The 15,023-nt window shown below is 43.8% G+C and overlaps 1 protein-coding gene across 1 annotated transcript in view; it reads left to right on the top strand.

The window, feature by feature from the left end:
• LOC115464627 (sterol O-acyltransferase 2-like) overlaps window positions 1-15,023 on the top strand; it is a 327,319-nt gene that overhangs the window by 121,115 nt on the left and 191,181 nt on the right. Inside the window, 1 exon segment of the mRNA XM_030194991.1 lies at window positions 5,343-5,418. Coding sequence (XP_030050851.1) covers window positions 5,343-5,418 — 76 coding nt within the window.

Below are 15,023 nucleotides of genomic sequence, written 5' to 3'. Positions count from 1 at the left end.
CTTCATTTTCATCTCTACATCTGTTTTTTTTATTTTTTTTTTTTGTTGCATTTGTACCCTGCGCTTTCCCACTCATGGCAGGCTCAATGCGGCTTATATGGGGCAATGGAGGGTTAAGTGACTTGCCCAGAGTCACAAAGAGCTGCCTGTGCCTGAAGTGGGAATCTAACTCAGTTCCTCAGTTCCCCAGGACCAGAGTCCACCACCCTAACCACTAGGCCACTCCTCCACTGATCTTGCATTTTACGCCCCCACTATCAAATAGCTGTGTATAGAGCTGCCATGTGATCCAGTTCCAGAAGGGAGATTTTTCAACCAGTCCTAGTGTGAACTCACATCCCAAATTCATATGGGATTTGCAGTCCCTGATTCTACCCATCAAAATCTGTACTTCAGTACATCCAAAATGACTTAAGAAAATGCACTCGGACCCCTCTACAGTTGTTTGAACAATTTATTTTCTCATTTGCTTTGGTCCCGCTGTCTCTTTTCTGTTTTTCTCTGTTTCTTCTGCCTTTACAGGGTCTTTTGCCCATCTGACATTTCTTCTGTCTCCAAGTGCACCATCCTTCTTTCCTCTGCACCACTATTTGTCCTGTCCAGCATCTCCCTTCTGTGTCCCTTGTTCCTATCCTACCCCCAAGTTCAGCATCTGCTATTTCTGTGTCCCCATCTCCCCTCCATTGTCAGCACAAGCCTACCTGGTCTCCTCATCTCCTCCTTTTCTAGCATCTGCCATCCAGGTGCCCCCATCTCTCCCTTTTTCTAGCATTGCCCTGTTTATCCATCTTCCCCCATTTTCCAGCACTACCCCTGTGTTACCATCTTCTCCCTTTTCCAGCATTACCTCTTTGTCCCCATCTTGCCCCTTTTTTTACCATTGTCCCCATATCTCCATTCTCCCTTCCAGTGGTGTCCCTCTGTGTCCCTATCTCCTCCTCCCCTTTTCAGTAGTGCCCCTCTGTGTCCCTACCCCCTCCTTTTCAGTAGAGCCCCCATCTCCCCCCCCCCTTTTCAGTAGTGCCCCTGTGTCCCCATTTCTTCATTTTCCAGCACTGCCTCTTTGCGTTCCAATGTCCCTCTCCTCTCCCTGACCAGTATTGACTGTGTCCTTCTCCCTCTCTTTCCAGCATTTACCCTTCTCTTTCCCCATGTTAACCTTCTTCCATCTCTTTCAGCGCTCCCCATCCTCCTTGGGGCCACATATCTCCCTGGCCTGCTCCCACAGTCCATCCTTTGGCAGCTCCAAGGAGGTTTAATAGGAGACCAAGTGACATCAAAATGTTGAAACCAATTAGGCCAATCTCACTTTCCCCTTTCCCATGCAGCTGTCATTGCTGTACTCTCAAAACAAAGCAAGCAAACCTATGAGCTGCTGCATCCACGTTGTCACTCTTTATTGTTAAAAAATATATATTTATCCTCCACCTTTTAAGACACTGCCTATCCTGCTGGATAGTGATGGCACAAGGAAAGCAAGTGAAGACTAACTCAAAATAACCTGTTTCTTAGCTGGGCCTAGTATTACCATATTAAAAATGCAACCATACCATGCCTCTGTGGCTATGTTCCACTGATGTTAAACAATTAACTGGATTTCTTGAAAGGATTATATAAACGTAGGATGCATGACTAGGGGCACAAACATACACTTATTTATTCAATATCACAATTCCTCATGTAGAGCCACAAAACAACTTTTTAGGGCAGATAGTGTTCCTTTTATTATCGACCAGGTAGAGGTAAGAGTTTTCAGTTTTGGCACAATATAAGTCATCACAAGAACAAAATATAAGAAAACTAGTGGACTGAATTAGGGGCTTATAGCCCATTTATGTTTAAACAAAAGAGATCTGCATGAAACAAAATATTTATTTTTATTTTGACTTATAAAACTACTTGCTCCTGAAACACGTTCAACACAGAATAATCCCTTTGTGTATCTCAAAGGTAAACGTCTACAAAACAGATGAAGATGTGATTCCATTAGCCCCAATGAAAGGAGAGTTTAATTCTACTTCCATTTAATTTCATGATATTCTATCAATTTTATAACACCAGGCTTCCTTGCTTACAGTGGATTTCGACATCCCCCCCCCCCCCCCTGAGTTTTTAGAAAAAATGGCACCTATGCGCCTCTCCTGCCCGCTCTCCCCGTCCGCGTGATCACGTTTACTACCCTGAAGTGCCGTTCTCCCTCTGGCACCGGCGATTCCCATAGTCAGCCTTCTGCAAGCGTTGGGGCCTCTCCTCAGGCACGTCCCACCTCTGCGGAAAACAGGAAGTTGTATTAGAGTAGGCGGTCACTCTGCTCAACTGTAATGTTGTGGAGAACAATGCTTAAACTATTAGATTGAAGAATAGGAGTTATCCCAAATACAAATGAATTGTCAGATAACATTTTGTCTATAGCACAGCACTGCTTCCTTTCAACCTCTAAAGATAAGCAATGCTGTTGACAAGATAAAACTCATTATTTCTCACTTTTGATTTTTAACACCCTGCTTGCAGCATGGTAATGATTTTGTTTCTTTTCTACTTTTACTTAAAACACCTCTGTGAGCAGTTTAACATCTTGTCACCTTTAATTATGACTGTTTTGGAAAAGTGCCTGATATTGTGTAGACTGTCCGTTTCCTTTTTGTGATGTCATTTTTTCTTTTAGTGAAACGAAGGATTTCTTTTTCATTGGAAACAATCTGAATACTAAATTCTCACCGTTCACTGCTTTCTGTCCAAATCTCTTTTGATTAACAACAGCTGTATTTTCTTCTGCTACAGGAGAAATTAAAAGTTTCTTTCCCTTCCATTTGCATCATAGTGTGTGGGTGTGTGTAAAGATTTCAGACCTTCCTTGTGCAGCCATAGACTGTGCTTTATCTTCCCATGAGCAGATTTGTCTGCCCATAAATTATGTCCTGCTTATCTTACTCAAGTTTTATAACTTAGTGTCATCAGCAAATGGGCAGTATTCACAATGGAGAAGGGTAGTTAGTGGGGTTCCTCAGGGGTCTGTGCTAGGACCGCTGCTTTTTAATATATTTATAAATGATTTAGAGATGGGAGTAACTAGCGAGGTAATTAAATTTGCTGATGACACAAAGTTATTCAAAGTCGTTAACTCGCGACAGGATTGTGAAAAATTACAGAAGGACCTTACGAGACTGGGAGACTGGGCAGCTAAATGGCAGATGATGGTTAATGTGAGCAAGTGCAAGGTGATGCATGTGGGAAAAAAAGAACCCGAATTATAGCTACGTCATGCAAGGTTCCACGTTAGGAGTTACGGACCAAGTTTCACTCCGCCCCAGAGGGGTAGGTGTAGGATAGTTAGGCCCCTTGGGTTGGTTGGTGTAGGATAGTTAGGCCCCTTGGGTTGGTTATGGTAAACATGGAATCCCAATGCTGCATTTCATCCAGCATATAATTATGTATCCACATGTTGACTCTTGCTATGGCCTTGTCCCTCACTATGTCAGAGCACCCATGTCATCTCGGATGTATACATCCCCCCACAGGACTCTAGGAGCCCTCTGGAAAGGATGGCTACACACTAGTAGTCATGTGTGCTGGCCTGCCCTGGTGGGGCCCGGCAAGAGGGGAATGTAGAAATATGCTGTCACTTGCTCTCAGTGAAACACAGGCCAATGGCTCAGGCTAAGAACTAGGCCTGTAAATATCAAAGATTATCTCTGACACAGATACATTTCACTGCAGCAAATGCTGAAATGAGGTAATTGGGAGTAGATAGAGGGTGGGGGAATCTGCTCTGTAAACAATAAGGGGACCGGCACCTGCAAGAAGTCATGAGCGAAGATGTTTTGGCTAATGGAAGATTGCAGTAGGTCAGGTGCAAGTAGGATGAGAACATCCAAAAGGGGGGCTAGAGAAAGGCTTGGGAACATGTGAAGTCATTCTTATCAACTGATAAGGACCAAAGAGTTCTGGTGAGAAAGCTAGGGTCCAGGATGCTGGGCTCGATGGACCCTTGGTCTTTTCCCAGTGTGGCATTACTTATGTACTTATTAGGATGAATAGAGTCAGAAGGGTATAAAAAGGGCAGTCTGAAGGGTATCAGGACAGAAGACTGAAGAGAGAGATCAGACTGCACCTGCTGTGTGAAACGTTGTCCCATCAAGATCCAGAGATGAACGCCTAATTTGCCTGTACTGCTTTTGGGTAATACTGATGCTAATAAACTATATTATTATATCTACTGACTACTGGGTTTCTTTCTAATTATGGAGCTTGCCACTGCCCAGACTGTGTAAAGCAGTCATGAGCAAATACAAGGTCAGAGTAATTAAGTATTTTATGAGAATATGCAGTCCTTTTCAGGGTAGTAGAAATCCCATTGCTTCCGCTGCCCAAACCGTTCTGACAGACCCAATTATCTCTCTATATAAAAAGCAACACCAACGTTCTATGAAGCCTCCAGCCGGAAGTGTGAAGGGGGCGAGATATCCGGTTTCCCTATGAGTGTCTGCCCCGCCCTCTCTGTAACACAGTCAGTGAAGGAAAACAGCAGAGCACGAAATCAAATCGCTGGCTCTGTAACAGTGAAGGACTCAGAGGGGGGAGGGGAGAGAGGCCAGAGGGCAGGGACACACACACTCCCACATGCACACAGAAGAAAACATTGCTAGCCCCCGTTTCATTTGCATCAGAAACGGGGCTTTTTTACTAGTATTCAATATGCAAGATGATGTTTCAATCCTGATAGATGTCACTTATAACCAAATAGGAATTTATGACAGAGCCAGGATTACAGGCATATCGATGTAAAGGGGCCTTTTTTTCAAAATGCAGTAAAAAGTAGCCTTAGTACATCCTTATGTAAGTCATTCTTACATGCTAAGGCCATTTTTACTGCTGAGGTAAAACAGCCGATTTTTCAATTTTCTTTACTAATGGCCATGCGCTAACCAATTAGCACAGAGCATGTCTACTCTCTGCTCCCAAACTCTCTCCCAGCACTAAAATCTAAATTTTTAGTTCCCAAAATTACTGTGGGACACCTGAGCCTGCCCCATGGTAAGGCAATTTTAGCTGCAGTAAGCACACATTAGTGCTTACCACAGATTAGTATAAGGCCCTGAAGTGACAAACTCCAGCATTTCACAGAGAATGAATGGCTGAGCTAGGATTAGAGCTGAGGCAGAAGGAGATAAAGTCATTTGTACAGACTTGCACACAGTTAGTGGCTGAGCTCCTCATGGTGACTGGTGCAACATGGCTGCCATTCTGTTCCATGATCTCTTGGGAAGTACAGGTCTTTGATCAGTCTTTTGTATAATTTCTGATGCCTAAGATATCTCCTAACTCTTTGTCCTTCCTCCTAGTTCCGATTTATGTTGAAGATCCACTCATTCCTACGGGAAACCATCCCCCAAATTATCCAGACAAATCTGAATAAGGGTGAGTCTGCTTTGTCGGTATGTATGTATCAGGGATAAAGCAGTGTGAGTGTCCTGCTGGAACAAATGAATGTACAGAATACAAACTTAACAGATCAAAACACAAATAACATAAAGATAATATCTTCTTTCAGTGAATCATAAAACTCATTTCAATGATAGTCTAATGGAGAATACTGATGGATGATCAGAAGGTGACAGGTGGTTGAATTTTATGGTTCATATTGTATTAGAAAGCCAAAATCTTTTTTCAGTCTTTTCTTACCAAATCCAAAGTGCTTTATCATTTTAATTTCATTAATCTCATGTTCCTGAATTGGTTTTCATTTGAACATTCTGATCATGAGGTCAGTGATGCAGTGCTCTAGTCCTGAATAGCCCCCAGCAGTTGTGGATGTGATGCCTTGGTCTGCTTGGTGGCATATGATATTTTGTTAAATAAGCCTGCAATTTTTTGAGGACATTGTCTATTTTTGTGGGTTTAACAAGCCTGCGATTTTCCTAAAGTTCTTGTTTATCTTGTAAAACAGGGCGGGCAGTTTTAGCTTAAGGGGCCAGGCTTTAAATAATTGATGAGTGGTTTTGGGGGGATACAAGATTTATTCGATCAGAAGAGGGGTGTTTCACCTTGTTTAACTCTTTAGTCAGTGTAGGAGAAGGAGAGTTTTTATGCCATCCGTTTTTCTCATGTAATTATGAGTTTTTGCGGTTGGCTTTTTTTCTTTTCTTTTCCTCACCGGAACCAGTGATAGTACTCTACTCCTATATTTAAATAGTGGACCAAGCTAATGCAGCAGTGTGTTCCCTATGAGGAGGTTTGAGGTTCCTTGTTTATTTACTAGAGATGATCCTGATTGCGGAATTTTGAGTTACAGGGTGTTACACCACTGAATTCTATTTTTATTTCAAACCAATTTTGGTCAGTAGAATTTATATTAAAAGGGTTTGGAATTTCCCAGTTTCTGTTTATAGAATATGATATTTTGTTGCATATTTTAGAAGCTCTATTTGAGTTTTAGACTTGCATAAACTGGCATTTAGATTTTTTTTATCACATGGATGTCTAAGTTCTGATTTTACAGAGCCTAGGTATACACATCTAAAATACTAAAATGTGCAAAAGGGCATGGTTTAGGCAGAAGCGTAGCCAGGTTGAAGGTACGGGGGAGTGAAGAGTGGACTGCCAACGGCGCCGGCGTGTGTTTTAAACGTGACAGATCGGGGGTCACGTGATGCCACGCTGAGAAGCAGACGTGGTTGAGGAGAGATCCCGGGCCCCGACCGACTGAACAGCCTTTAAACAGCTGCACATATTGACACAAACAGATTTTGGATAGCAAAGATCTGGGATTGGGAAGGAATAGCTGCTGACGTGAGTAATCCCGATCTCGATGGCAGCTAAATCAGTGCGAAAGCAAGGAGAGAAGCTGAAGGCGTTGGAAACCCACAAAATTGCGGAGGCGGAAAGCGGAGGCCCGAGCTCCGTGAGCTCTGCGTGGGTTGCGGAAATAGTGGCAGAAGTGACCCAAGCGTTAAATCAGACTCTAGACCAAAAGTTTCAGAGGATAACAGACAAACTTGAAACGCTGAATAGGAAAATGGAGGCACTGAAAGGTGAATTCACAACGTCGTGCCAGAGACTATCGGATCTGGAGGACTGGGTGCAACAGATCACTACCGATAAAGAAACTTTGCAATCGAGAGTAACGGAGCTGGAGACTAAACTGGATGACATTGAGAATAGATCTCGCAGGGGGAATCTTCGGTTGGTGGGACTACCAGAAACTATCTCAGATGGTGAATTACGGACCTTCCTGGAGGACTGGCTTACTAACACACTACAACTGCAATCAACGGCAGGCCCACTTCGAATTGAAAGGGCACATAGACTGGGTCCTAAACGGCAAGGAGAAGCAAAGCCGAGAATAGTTATTTTCAAATTATTAAATTATGTCCATAAAATGGAAATTCTCAGAGCAATCAGGGCGAAAGGCCCGCTGAAATATGAGAATAAAATGATCCTCTGTTTCCAAGACTTCTCAGTGAAAGTTTCGCTGCTCCGAAGAGCATACTCGCAGATTTGCTGTACCCTGCACCAGAGGCACGTGCAATTCACATTGCTGTATCCAGCCTGCCTCAAGATATTCTCAGACAGGAAAGCTACTTTCTTTGACAAACCAGAGGCGGCTCGCGAGTTCTTGAACCAACAGGCATCAGCACAATGGGCCAATATATAGTGCGGGGAGAGAAAGATGGATGAGATGGCTACCGGAGAAATCCTTCTCTGGGGATAACTTAACTTTAAACCTTGGACTGTTTTATACCAAGTGGATGTGTTTGGTGACTTCGGGACTTTTGTCGCAGGAAGGTGGGAAATGGCTGAGTGGGAACATAACCGGAGAGCTAACATGAACAGCAGCAGATGAACTAACGACATGTCCTAGATCTTGCGCCGGACTGAGAGACACGGGATATAACTGAAGGGCAATTTTGTCTATTGTTCACTCAGGCACAGCTCCGGAAATGCCCATGTGGACCCTTGGAATTACGAGATTTAGCAGTTCTGCACTGTGTCTGGCGACCAGGAATCTGCATATCTATTGACTGGACAGTGATAACCTGAGTGGGTCGACAGATACGCCACAGAACCCGGTTACAGGTTGGAATGAGGACTAATAACAAATACACACTTAACAATACAGGGTTTAAGAGGGGAGTAATAGCAGCTCGGGAATATTGTAAGGGCTGGGATGCTCTGGTTTGGGGAGGGAGGAACGGGAGGACAGATGTGATTTATATGCCTACTTTAGGCGAGGTGATAGTGGACCCAAACACATGATCTAGGGAACAGAATAAACTATGAGAAGGGGAGAGCAGATGTTATTATGGTTACACATATTCTGGGGAGTGGGAATGTTAAAAATTAATAAGTTAATGTGTAATGTATATTGAAAGTTTACTTAAGCACATCACAGATAGGACTAAATATAAAGACAGATCAGGAGGAGAGAAGGAATGTAGAGATGGCTTAAGGGGCTGGCTGTTCGGAAGGGAGGGGGGGAGACTCTTTCTCGAGGTGACCTAATAGTTTTTGCCTGGCACGGGAATGCTGTGGGTGGGGAAACCTCGCGAGAGGTTGTTTAAGAACTCAGGGGATAAAGGGGGGAGGCTTGGAAGGGGGATAGGTGGGGAGAGGGAGGGGTTGAGGGGAGGGAGAAGGGATGGATATCAGAATAAAGAAGGGAAGGGGAGAGGGGAAGGGAGGTTCTCAACTCTGTATGGTCTGACAGGTGGGAGCGCGGCGGCGGCCCTGGAGGGGGCAGTCCTTAGGCCCACCGGGGTGGTTCTCCATGGCATCAGATGGGAAAGGGAGGGGTTGGAGGCTGGGCCAACTCTTCCATATATAGAAGAGATGGAATTCTCAGATTGGCAGAACTCAAGGAGGAAGGGATGCGACCACTAAGGTTTATCTCTTGGAATGTGAGTGGAGTAACGTCTCCGATTAAACGCCAAAAAATTCTGCAGCTTTTAAATCAGCAGAAGGCGGCCATAGTATTTTTGCAGGAGACCCACTTGTCTTCGATGGAGCATACTAAATTTAAGAGATGGTGGGTGGGATATTTGATTGAAGCTTCAGCATAAGATCATAAGGCTGGAGTGCTGATCCTCTTTAGGAAGACGCTCGAAGTTCAAACACAGGGCTGCTGGAGGGCAAAGGATGGTAGGTTTGTAATAGCTAAAGTATTGGTTAATCAACAGACGCTATTGTTGGTGAATGTGTACGCCCCCAATGTCTATAACCATGCCTTTTTTCGGTCGCTGGTCCATACTATTGCCAAACACAAGGAGGTCCCGGTGATTTGGGGGGGGGGAATCTGAACATGGTTCATGACCCCAGCTTGGATACCTCAAGGGGCCAGAGGACAGAAGAGGGTTGAAATCACATGGTATTCCTAGGCTTTGTGAGACCCTCGACTTAGTAGATGTGTGGAGGCTTTTGCAGTCAGATGGTAGAGATTATACACACACATCGAGAGCCCATTCGTCTCAAGCATGGATTGACTATTGGTTGTTGTCGAGGAATCTTTTTTCCCTGGTTCAGGAAGCAGGAATAGGGCCATATGGGGTCTCAGACCATTCCTATGTTTGGTGGACTATGAGGACGCAAGTAAGAGACGGTCAGAAGTTTAGTTGGCAATTCCCCTCATATTTGCTGAATGATAATGAATTTCGAGAACATATAGCACAGCAATGGACAGAATACCAACTACATAATGCCGACCACCGAGAAGACCCGATACTATTCTGGGAGACTGCTAAGGCGGTTTTAAGGGGGGGGGGGTCATTATAGCTTACACGAGTTATAAGAGAAAGATGAGAGATAGAGCGATTCTTCGTCTCTAGGCCAACAGATAGAAGAGACCCATAGGCAGTGGGGATGCAGGCATACTACTCAAAATAAAGAACATCTGTTGGCGTTGCAAGCCTCCCTTAATAGTTTACTACATGCTCGAGCAGTAAAATCTATACAGTATTATAAATACCAGCTATATTTACATGGCAATAAACAGGGGAAGATGTTAGCCGGCTTGGTGCGGCGGAAACTGGGGAAACAAAAGATATTGCAAATTTTGAGTCCTAGGGGAGAATTAGTGAGATCAGATGAAGAAATAGCAGGAACTTTTCGACACTATTACCGGGAGCTTTATGCTCGCCCAAAAGAGGATGATTTAGAGAGTAAAACATACTTAGAAGGGAGGGAACTGCCAAATTTAAAGGACTTGCAGCTATCTAGATTAAATTAAGTGATCATGGAAGAGGAGGTCTCCAGAGTGATACAGCAATGGGCTCTGTTTAAGGCCCCCGGTCCGGATGGCTTTCGATATGAATTCTACAAAATCTTAGGTCACCAAATTGTACCACCTTTGACAGCCTTATTTAATAAATTCGTGGTGAATGGGGATATGTCAGACTCTCTAAGGGAAGTCCGGATGGTGGTGCTGCTGAAACCCGGCCGGGATCCGGCGCAACCATCATCCTACAGACCTATATCATTACTCAGCACGGAGGCCAAGATGTTTGCTAAAGTACTGGCTAATAGACTGGAGGTAATCTTGCCATCTCTGATACAGGAGAGTCAGGTTGGATTTGTGAGGGGACGGACTATAGCTAAAAGTATGCGGAAAATACTAACTTCAATGGACTGGGTGGAAAGGACGGGAACGCCTTCTCTGCTCATCAGTTTTGATGCGGAGAAGGCATTCGACAGAGTAAGTTAGGACTTCATGTTCACGGTTTTGGAGAGTTACGGATTTGATGGATTCTGGATTAAGGCAGTACGGGCATTGTACGAAGCACCACAGGCGGTGGTCTGGGTGAACGGGACAACTTCAGAGTCAATAGATATTCAGCGGAGGACAAGGCATGGGTGTCCGCTGTCGCACCTCTTGTTTGTTTTGAGTATAGACCCTCTGATAAGGGAGATATTGTCAAATCCGGATATCCGTGGGAGTGGCAATGGGAAGACAGGAATTTAAGATATCGGCCTTCGCGGATGACCTCCTGGTGCACTTGACCAACCCCAGGGAATCCCTTTTTGCGCTGATGGATAGCATCGCTGAATTTGGAGACTTTTCGGGATTTAAATTAAATCTGGATAAATCCCTGGCTCTACCAACTAGTAATTCAGTGAGGCGTCTGTGCGAGGGGCAATTTCCATTGAAGTGGGCTTTGCAATACTTCAAATATTTAGGTATTATGCTCCCTTATAAGACATTTTTGGTGCAGGATCTGAATATATCCCACTTGTTAGAGCAGACTGGACATGTATTGTCGCAATGGACGTCGCTGCCTGTCTCTCTGTATGGCCGAATTCAATTGTTTCGTATGATCTTATTTCCCAGATGGTTGTATATATTACAAATATTTCCGATTAGGCTTCTCTTGAAAGACATTGGTGCTTTATATAGAATGGTTTCAAAATTTTGTTGGAAGGGGAAGAAGCCAAGGACTCAATTTAGACATCTGATAGGGACGTGGTGACAGGGGGGCTTAGGTTTGCCGGATATGCAGACCTATAATTGGGCATGTCTGCTCCGAAACCTGGGAGACTGGGTCTTGGGAAACCAGATGTACACACCAAGGAGGCTAGAGCAGGCAATATATGGAAAATGGAATGTTTTCTCTTTGGTTCATTGCCCAGCTGCTAAAATTCCAGAGGAGTTGCGTGGCAATTTTTTTTTTAAAGTCAATCCGGGCATCGTGGAAATATGCACCAGGGAATGATAATATCTGTTTTAGGCGTAATGGGATTAGGTACAGTATGTCAAGGACCTGTTAGATGCTGAGGGGCGAATGCAGACGTGGGAGGCGCTGTTGGCTTCAGGGAAAGTGGAAATCCGTGATCTGTTTGCTTACAGACAAGTACAACACTATATCCAGAGTTTAGACGTAGGGAATTTGCGGCTCCCCCTTAGACAGAAGATATTTTACGAGCCCATTCAGGATAGGGGAGTTTCAGTATCCACGTTGAAGGCCGCGTTGGACAAAATACAGAAGCTGCAAGAGAAGGCAGAGTTGCAAAGACGATGGAGCCAGGATTTGGGAATACCGGCCACATCAAATGACCTGATCCAGTTAATAGGGCACATCCCGTCGGGTTCAGTTAGTGCTGAGCTCCGTGAATGTAATTTTCAAGTGTTGCATAGAGCATACTTCACGCAGGAATGTCTTTTCAAGGTAGTAGGGATAGACTCTCCGATCTGTAAAAAATATAAAGTAGAAGTCAAGTCCTTTATACATGCGCTCTGGGAGTGTACACAGATCCAAGTTTTTTGGAAGGCAGTGGTCTCTTATCTGGAGGGCCTGGGGGAGAGACCACTTAGACTATCCCCTGCAGGATTTCTGTTGGACCGGTATGAGGATTTTGGGTCCTATGATAAATACTTTAAAGTGTTGATTAGGAAGGCAGGGATGCTGGGCAAGAGAATCGTGCTGGGGGTGTGGATGAGCGACCAAGCTCCATCGTATTGGCAATGGAGGAATAGGCTACATGCCCTGATGTTATTGGAATTACAGTATGCCCATTTGACATTTAAATGGAGGAAATTGTTTTTGGCAGTTTGGGATAAATATACTGTATTCAATCCTTGCCCCACAGAGCCCACAGCCTGGTGTTGAATTCGTTCTCGTGAAGAAAGGGGGGGGGACTACAGTATTTGAGACAAGGGAGGAACTCGGGGAGGATGGGGCCGCATGGCCTGGGGTGGCTGTGGTGTTCTGCGTGGTTGAATGTTACAGAGTCGAAGAGGTAGGGACTGGGAGGGAATGGAGGGGAGAGAGGATTGGGGATAACTAAAGCTACAATTTGAACGATGATTGGTGACAGTGGGATAGAGAAGAGGGTAAGGTCATCAACAGAATAAATACAAGTTTGGTGATGGACACCAGTTATAAGGTTGAGCTGAAGAGAGAGGGACTGGGGGGAGAGGGAAGGAAAAGGGAGGGGGAAACTCGATGAGGGTTTGTTTTACTTAATGTGAGAGATGCACATTTGTAACTCTGAATTTCTATATTTTAGTGTTACATGCAAGGCTCTGTTTATTTCATCATCAATAAAAAGGTTGAAACATAAAGTTACAAAGTTTGGAGGGGAGATGGGGAGAAATGGTAAAACAACTTTGATGATAGAAGCTAGGGATTTATTTACGAGAGTATGTTATGTCAGTTAAACCATCATAGGTTGCATCTCGGGTTTATGTATAGCATGCTGAATCATCACTAAAAAGTGTTGAAATATAACAAATTTGGATATGGGGGTTGGAAGGGGAGTTGGGGAGGGGGGGAGAAAATGTTAAACTTTGATGGTATTCTCATTATCTTGCCATTACTTAGTTTGTTTTATTGTTAACTGGCTGCATATTGCAAATGCGGATTGTTAATATTACTGTACTGTCAATAAAAATTGTTGAAACATAAACGTGACACATCACATAAAAGATAGGCACCGGCGCCGTCAGAAGTCCGTTTGAGGGAGCGGCTGCTCCTCTTACCCCCCCCCCCCCCCCCCCCCCCCAGCTATGCCACTGGGTGTAGGCATGTTTTGAACAGCGGAATAAGACAGACTCTATAAATCTGCAGACAAAAAAAGAGCAGAGCCCCATATGCAGTTCAAAAATCCTTTATTGATAAGAATACCTGACGTGGTCCACATTTCACTCACTAATGAGTTGTCTCAAGGGTATGGCTACAAATATACATTATAATTTAAATGTTATATTTGTAGCCATACCTCTGAGGAAGCCCATTATGGGCGAAATGTGGACCACGTTGGATTTTTTTTCCTTAATAAAGGATTTCTGAACTGCATATTGAGATCTTCTCTTTCTTTCTCAAAGCGTGTTTTGGGCAGGACTAAAAACTAAGGTGAGAATACTAGAAATTCCTAAGGAGCATGCTAATTCGGAAACAGTTTAAGGGTGCAAAGCTGCATTGAAGGGCCCAAAGTTGGACATAAGTGCACATACAGGGCTAGATTCTATATATAGCGCCTGAAAATTCCACACAGAAAGAAAAGTATGCCTAGGCGTGTTTTCTGAAGCACACCTATATTTTATAGAATAGGCTTAAATTTCTACATGGCATATAGAATATGCTGAGCGCCTCTCCACGCAACTGTTTATGCCATGTTTTACTTGGCGTAAATCCTGATGCCTAAATTAGGCACAGATTGTGTGTGTTCTATAACAAAGTGCATAGATTTTAGAAAAGCTCCCACTTCCATGACCACACCCCTTTTCAACTACATGACTTAGAATTTAAGTGCACCATGTTACAGAATACACTTAACGAGTTGTGCACGTAAATCTTAATGCCAATTAGTGCTGATAATTGCTTGTTAACATCCAATTGACAGTGCTGATTAGCTAGTTAACCAATTAAGGTATGCACACTGTTATAAAATACGCTTTGATTTCCACACGAAAGTTAAGGCTCGATATATAGAATCCCGGAGATAATGTGTACAACTGACAGTATTCATTAAGTTGTGCATGTCATTAGGCGGAGCACCCATCACACATCCATACGCTACCCACACATTTGTCCCTTTTGCAGTTGTGTGCTAAGTAACTTTAGCACATTTATTATAGAATAGCATTGAGCACTCATGCAGGTAATTCCCAGTTAGTGTAACCCAAGGGGTTAAAATTTATAAATATGTTCTTACCTGTGGTGTTGGTGGAGGATGGAGAGGCAGGGCAGACTGTTTGAAGGGGACTGCGGGAAGCGCGTGCCAGGTTTAAAGGGAGAAGTTTCAGGCTACAAGATCCTTAAGGTATAAAGATTTACATTAATTCAACATGCTGCCTGTGTATATATATTTAAAAAGTGTGTATTTTGGTTTAAAAACGCTGTGGTTGTGTGCTGTGGAGATTTAGAATGTGAAGGCTCGTGGCAAGTGCTCAAGCCTGGGACAGTGATGTCAGTAGGTTCTAAAAGTTACGGTTGGTAGTTGGGTGGTAAGTTTGATGCTTGGCAGATGTGTGTCAGTGCTCAGTCTTCAGTTGTTGTAAGAACTGGGGTAAAAACTGAACTAAAGGGTTGAAA

The sequence above is a fragment of the Microcaecilia unicolor genome, chromosome 3 (genome assembly GCF_901765095.1).
Source record: "Microcaecilia unicolor chromosome 3, aMicUni1.1, whole genome shotgun sequence".
NCBI classification, from domain to species: Eukaryota; Metazoa; Chordata; class Amphibia; order Gymnophiona; family Siphonopidae; genus Microcaecilia; species Microcaecilia unicolor.
The sequence above is the reverse complement of the archived record's forward strand: the minus strand, read 5'-3'. Positions and strand labels throughout refer to the sequence as shown.